Raw genomic sequence first — 7518 nt, 5'->3', positions numbered from 1 at the left:
TTTTTTTGTTTGGGTTTTTTTTTGGTGGGGGACTGAGAACCCCTTGGGTTCGAATATAACTATTATCTGTATGAATGGCAACAGCAGCAGCGGCCCTTGCCATGGTTTTCTTACCTTTTTCTTATCTAAATTAATGGAGAGTGATGCTTCTTGATAAAAAAAGCGAGTTAGTAACCGTTTAAAACCCGGCTCGGCTCTGGCTGCTGTTTGATAATGGCCTGTCTATATTGAGTTGTGTTACATGAGGGGATCTGTGCGGGTTTGAGGGATGTGAGGTGTGTCTCTGAGCCTTCTCCACGTCCTCCCAGACACACAGGCATCAGTGCATCCTCTCAGGGGATTGAATTTGCCTTTTTATTGGGGGTGGGCAAGAGAGGGAAGGGAGGGGAATCATACAGAATTGCCCAGATTGGAAAAGACCTTTAAGATCATGGAGTCCAACCATGAACCCAACACTGACAAGTCCCCGACTAACCCATGTCCCTCAGCACTGTGTCTACACGACTCTTCAATCCCTCCAGGGATGGGGACTCCACCACTGCCCTGGACAACCCCTTCCAATGCCTGATAAAAGCAGCTGTTGGGGAACTGTAGAGTACCTGGGCTAGGCTGCAGCTCACTGGAAGGGATGCAAGGGGAAATGTGGTTGTCAGAAGCTCTTATTTAGGTGTCTCTTCACTACCAGTTCTGCTGCAGAAGTGAAGTGCTCCCTTTGCGTCGTGGGGATTCAGGCACTGGCTGAGATGAACCGGTGGAGAGAAGTTCTGTCTTGGGTCCTACAGTATTACCATGTCCCTGAACATCTGCCTCCAAAAGTTCTGGAGCTGTGGTGAGTTTCTGTCTGTGGCTGTCAGATATATGCAGGGCTTGTGTTAGGTTTAATAGCAGGCCAGGCTTGACTGTTGTGTGATATTTTCATGTTGCGTGGTGTGAGGATGAAAGCAGAACCTGGACCAGGCCTGTTCTCAACCTGTGTGTGCTGGAGGATGCCTGCAGGCCAGCAGATTACTTCATGGTGATAAAATACAAAAGGGGTGATGCTCAGAAAGTAACATCAGTGGCTGCACCTATTGTCTGCCTCAGAAATCTCTCTCTGTTTTAAGTGTAGACCATGATAGGTGCCTTCGCGATCGCTGCTTGTGGGCGGCAACTGTCAGTGATCTCGAATTTTACGAAGAGTCAAGTGTTTTCCAACATTTCTTTCTTGTCCTTCAGTTTCCTGTTATACAGCAAAGTGAGAGAGCCCCAGGTGATGCTGGAGGTTGGCAGTAGCTGGCTGAGAGATCAAACCAATAAGAGCCTCCCCGAGTACGGTTCGTTGCTGGAGCTCTATCTCTTGCACGTGTTGCTTCCGCTTGGCCGGTTCGAGGGGGCAGAAGAGCTCGTACGTGGCTGTGATGTTTTTGACAGCGAGCAGCAGCTAGCTTTTCTCGGGACCATTTGTGAAAGACGATGTCAGTGGACTCAACAGGAAGAGATGCGCTCGGCTGCTGAAGAGCAGCAAGATGAAGCAACAGAAAGTGTTTTGGGTGGGCTTTCCCTCTCCTTTGTACTCCTTTTTTTTCCCTCTCCTTTGTACTCCTTTTTTTTCCCTCTCCTTTGTACTCCTTTTTTATAATTTCATTTCAAGTTAGTTGGTCCCTTACTAACAAAGGGTAGCAAGTGTTAACTATATATTAAGAATACTGTCATGACAAACCAGCCATGAGGAAGTCCTGTTGTGTATCACAGCCACGGGGAAGTCCTGATGTATATCACAGCAGGAAAAGGAAGACTTAGCCATCCATTTGCTGACAATTGCAAAAGTTTCTGCCAGTGTCAAGAGATGAGAATTATTTTCCAGCTTCAAAAGCACTTCAGAATAAATATGGTTTTTTTTGTTTTGGAGGGTGTTTTGTTTTTGTTTTAAAAAAAGGTACAAAAAGGAAACTAAAAACTACCTAGCTATCCATTAAGGACACATTTTGTTAGCTCTGTGTACTCTCTGCTTCATCTCCACTTACAGTGGAGCCCATGTAGAATGATGCATGTCTGGCATTTAAAGTTCTGCTCCAGAACTGTAAATCACTTGATGTTATCTCCCAGGAGAGAAGTTGGCACTACTGTAGTATAAGATCATATTATACTAAAGTAGATGCCTAAAAAAAGAGGTATAATGAATTGTATTACAAAATTGGACTGTTTCTCTGTTCCCTGTTATTAAAAAAAAATCCAACCCAACTCCCACACAAACTAAAAACAGTCTTACTTTAGTATCTTAGTTTCTTATTATCTATATCCATGTGATTACTTTTTTTTACTTTACTTTTCCCTAACAGCCTTTCTGTTCTTAAATTCTAGGTGCTCTGTCCCAAAAGCTCTTGACCATGTTGACATTGCTACGTAGAGCGCTGAGGTCCATGTCAAGCCATTTCTATTTACTTCCTTACAAAAAGATGCTCTTGGCTACTTTTCTGCTTTACCTGGTGGTGGTGAGATTAGACCCAGGTACAGTATTAAGATTGCTAATTTTTTTAAATTCCATTAGGGTTACAGAGAAGAAAATAGTTGATTTTGATAGATTGGGTCTGTGTAAATGTTTTGTCTTTGGGAGACACAGAAGCTGGGTGACTAGGAACTTACTGTTAGGCTTGTTTCTAACGTTTCCAGTTGCAATCCGTGTAGAAAGATGTATCTCTACAAAAGCCAGTTTTCTGAAAACAGTTACTCCATCCTCAGCTCTTGGCAACAGACAAGGTACAGGCTTGTCCTAGACTCAGCCTCTGCCTTAGACAACTTGAGGTGCTACAAGGTGAATGTCTCCTGGAAGAGTGATTGCCTGACAGGAAAGCAGAGAGTTGCCCAGGGCAGCAAGGGAGTAATGCATTTGATCTGCTTATGCTGGAGTTTCTCTAGTGATGGCTGCTGCTGTCACTGAAGAATGGGCTGGTCCCATGACATAGAGGTTGCTCCAGCATGGAGGGGATGGGTGTTTCCCCTTCTGCTGGATGGCCCGTGCTCTGTAGCTATTCTGCAGAGAGTACTTTGGAAAATACTGAAGGTGGCTTGTAGGGATGGGAGCAGTGCTCTGGGTGAAGGTTGAAGTACTGAACTGAACAGAAGGAAATAAGACAACTAGGTTTCAATTAACTCTAGTTAGGATTAGTTCTTAATATGTTTTAACTTTTCTAATGAAAGGTTCTTTTGCTTTATGTTTTGTTCTGCAGCTTCTCCCACGTCACTGCCATTCATTTACAAACTGGTCCATCTCTTCCGACAGGCTTGGGCAGCTGTATTTTCTCCAATCCATAGGCCTCCAATTCAAGACTAAGTGTATTCTGTCACAAAATGTGTTTTTCCTCTGCTGCTGTAAAAGCATCGGCTTGTCTTGAGGATGTTATCAGGCTCTTCCAAGGACTGCTGAAATCAATGTCCTAATAGAGGTGACCACCTTTGAATTCCTGCGTGGTGATACCTTTCATTTCTTCAGATGGAGAGTGGTGGTGTATGAATTTTGGAACCACACCAAGTATTCCTGACATTTTTCTTGGCTCTACAGCACTGTTCCATCCAGCGCCGGGGTAAAGCCTCTCCTTCCATCATCTACAACTGAATAAGAATCCTCTTTTTTCAAACACTTTGCTTTGGATGTAGCTCTTGAGTGAGGGTTGTGTAGCCAGTTATGAGCTGTGGAAGAAGGTTTCATCCTTGCAAATGATGAGCAGTTCTCTGAACAAATGAAATAGCATTTCTGGAGGCATGACTGTAAAAAGGTGACAAAGTACCAATAATTAGGGGAATATTCTGTTTTGCCTGAAGACATCTGAAAAGCCTAGTTCCTGCAGCATGGGATTTAGGGCAAGCATGTGGAAGAAAAACACTGGAGAAAGTGAAGCCCATTGCATTTTGAAGGCCATGGTTTCTCTTGTGACTGATGCCTCCTTATACAGGCGCTCTTGATTTTAGTAATATTGAAACCAGAAAGCCAAGGTGGTGGGTCACAAAGACTGTTGTGCTGTGACTACTCTTCTTAAATTGCAAATTGCAGCACTTTGTGCTTGTCTGATGCGTAGTAATTCTTAAAAGCACGTGGTGGTGGTGGTAAGGAAATAATTTATTTTTTTAAACTGTATTCTGTATTATTGTCTAGTTGAACAACGGAAGTTGTTGCATTGTTTTACTCTTCCCCCTACCTCTTGCTTCGTTTATGTAGGTGTCAGAAAGCCTCTGTATGTCTAGAATCCACTCTCCCCCTGCCATCCCCCAACATCTAAAGTCCTGGTTTATGTGGGAGCCATTTAGCAATGCTTTATCATTCAGAACAAAAGCTCATTAATAGGTAGAAAGAGGTATTTCTCCGAGATCCCAAAACATTCCCCAGATCTGTTGCAAGAAAATTACTGTCTTTTGCAGAAGGTCTGTCACCAGACTGACCCCATTTCTGACCAGTTGGGGCAGAAATTGGAGGTTTGGGGTAGAACATTCATTTCTTCTTCATCCATCTACCTGTCATCAGCCAACAAAGGTAAATTCCAAAGGAGAAAGCACTGACCTACTTAAATATTGCTTCCACTGGAGCAAACAGTTGTGTGTTGGAGAGACCAGTTAAAGGTAAAGTGCCTTTGTGGCAAACAAGTAGCCCAACATCCCAGCATCAGTGCCAAAAGGATGCAGGCTGGCAAGTGTCAGCCCAAACTACAAAATGTTGAACAAAGCAGCTTTTTTTTGCTGGGCAAATTCTATCCAACACACCAAACCTGTGAAAAGTAACCAACACAGATCCCAGTACAACAGTAGTCCCTTTCAGGTTGTTCCTTTGTCTCTAGCAGTCACTTTCCCCTGAGATGGTGGCTATTTCTGTTTGCTTTACGAGGATAGCAGCCTGTTGGTGCCTTTAAACCGTGTGCCATCTACCAGGCCACTTTGAAAACAGTTCTGTGTCTAGTTCTTCTTGGATTATCCCAATAACTCCAATACTGGTGTCAGATAGACTGGGGCAGGTCATTCATCAATACAGGAATGACCTTGCTTAGTTGTCTCAGAATAAAAACTAAAACAATCCCATATCCCTCCCCAAAGTTTTTGTCTCTGCTAGGACTTTACACCAGGATAAGTAGCACATAATGCTTCACCATATTAAAAAGCTATTTCTTATATAGTCTGCACACACAGGGAAGAGCTGCTCTTGATATTCCTAGATGGTTCTTATAATCCAACTGTAAGTGTAGTTACAACTCTGCAACCAGCAGTTGATGGGGGAAACCAGGTAGAATCAAATACAGAGGCTCTGTCTGGAGTTGAGCTCTTTGAAGAAATGACTACGTTGGATCTACTGGCCTCCTACTTTGCGAGGTCTCACTGTAAGTCCTTTGTAAGCCCATTAATGAAATAGCAAACTTCACTCTGAAATCAGGCCAGATTCTCCCCAAATTGACTGTTCAGGTAACAACCATTTTTTTGCTCTAGTTTTCTATTAACATTTTTAGTTAGACAGCAGAGATGTAATGTTGGAGTTTGGGACCAATGATCTGAGCAGGCCATACATTATATTTATCATTCTTTTAAATGTTGTGGCCACTCATTGACCAGGACTTTAACACTGAACTTGATTTTAAGTGTAGGTTGGTAACCTTCACTTTTTTTGAGTACTATTGATTTTGCATTGGTATTGTATTTAATTCATCATGAGAGGGCAAGGAGGCAGAAACAAGCTGTCAAGGTTTTTTTGCAATTAATACTAAACCTGCAGTATTTACTTTTTCACAATAAAGTGACTACTGATTTATCTCTTCGTAGACTTGCTTATTTGTGCTGTGATGAAGTATATGAAAACTTTTGTATTTAATGTATCGATAATCTACAGTTTTCAAACAATTTCTGGCAGTGTTTTACTACATGTCCTCATTGTACAGGCAGATTTGAATTCATTAGAGGACTTGTTCAGTGTCAATCTGATGAGATCTAATCAACTGATGATGTTGGTTGGGTGTAAGACTGCATTTTCATAGGAGTTCAGAGAGTGGTAACTACTTTCTGTGAAAGATCCAGCTTTTTTTGTTTTAATGTAAGTGTCTCTGTACCTTGAGATGGCCAAGACTAGTACTACCAAGAATAAAGTACCAGGTATTTTTCTTCAGTTGTGTTTTTCTCTGCTCTCTCATTATCATAGAGGGAAAAAACATAGCCATGGGGGTTATTGAAGCTATTTAAGCCTTGTCAGAGAGAATGTGTGTCTTTGTGCCATGTGTATGAGAACCTTCTGCTCATAATTCCAAATATAAGAGCAAATTCTGCTTTTTTCTTTTGCCATCTTCTTGCTAGATGCAAAAAAATTTGTATTGGCCCATATTGTAGGCAGCTGAAAGGCTGAAGAACAGTTGTCTATAATCAGGTGAACAGAGGTCACAAAGATAAGGAATGGCTAGCAGAAAGAAGAGGTTTGGTGCCTTAAAATTAGGAGACAAGATAATCCCATGTCCCTTGTCCACAGGTGATCAAATAGTCAAGTGGAATTCCTCGCAGTTCAACCCGTTCCCCAACTCATTTCAGTCTGTGGAACTTAGGCAAGTTTACTCCATGTCCATCATTCATCTACAGTCCCCTTTGTCAGAAAGACATGGTTTAAAATGATGAAAGTGCAGATGAAGATATTCTGAAATGGTTAATGATCTTTTAAATGTGTTATCAGTAGCATATTCACCAGTTGTTAAGAGTTTCAAGGAAGGGAACCAGTTATTTGTGAAGACACTCTGTAGGTATTGAAACTCTGGCTACTAGTTTTTTATTTAAAATGAAAACAACCAAAAAACAACCAAGGTTTAGCTTTGGAGAATTAACTGGGAAGACTTGCCTAAGAACAGCCTTTAGGGCCTGGTCCTGTACGTGGGTGAAAGCAGGCTGCTGGTGTAACAGGTGAGTGGGTGGGATGGGATGGTTGCCTGGCAGAGATTATGACATCTCCTGCTTACACTGCGATGCTGCGGAACTCTGGCCAGTGAGGTGTGGATCTGGCCAGCTGGGAGTGGATGCCCTGCCATCTTGCACCAGGCTGCCCATACAACAGCAGGAACATCAGTAACCAAAACCAACACTACCAATCAAGAAAGGAAGCACCCAGGAGAAACCATGGTAAGAGAAGAATCAGATTATTTTATGAGATAACGAGCAATGAGTTTGACCTGTTTCCCCCTACTCTGGTCAAGATCTCAGTGGAGGTGGGAAGGTTGAAGTGACTTCTTTGTTTCATTTTGGGGGCAACAAATGTTGCTCAGTGTACAAACAAACTATTGTTTTAGCTTCTTGGTTGTGTTGGGTTTGTGGGGGGGGGCAGGGAGGGTGCAGGGGCGTGAGTGCAGGACCACATGCTCTACCTGTCGTTAAACCACCACATTGGTAAATAAATGTAGAGTCCAGAATGTACAGCTATATTTGTGTTAATAAATTTATTATAAGGGAAGTCATATGCAGAAAAAGATGGGGTTGGAACTTGGAACCACAAAGGTGATGAGGGGCCTGGAGAATCTCCTGTGTGAGGAGAGG

The 7518-nt window shown here is 42.6% G+C and overlaps 1 protein-coding gene across 1 annotated transcript; it reads left to right on the top strand.

Moving 5' to 3' along the window:
- Nucleotides 1-594: 594 nt before the first annotated feature.
- On the top strand, nt 595-3310 carry PEX26 (peroxisomal biogenesis factor 26; the record flags this gene model as incomplete). The annotated part of the gene is given in 5 exon segments (XM_010168339.2): nt 595-664; nt 667-829; nt 1216-1529; nt 2341-2487; nt 3207-3310. Coding segments are annotated over 5 exon segments (798 nt in total), but the record flags the coding sequence as incomplete, so codon positions are not given.
- Between the last annotated feature and the right edge of the window lie 4208 nt (nt 3311-7518).

This window comes from Antrostomus carolinensis, unplaced genomic scaffold, assembly GCF_000700745.2.
Source record: "Antrostomus carolinensis isolate BGI_N321 unplaced genomic scaffold, ASM70074v2 scaffold50975, whole genome shotgun sequence".
Lineage (NCBI taxonomy): Eukaryota > Metazoa > Chordata > Aves > Caprimulgiformes > Caprimulgidae > Antrostomus > Antrostomus carolinensis.
The sequence above is the reverse complement of the archived record's forward strand: the minus strand, read 5'-3'. Positions and strand labels throughout refer to the sequence as shown.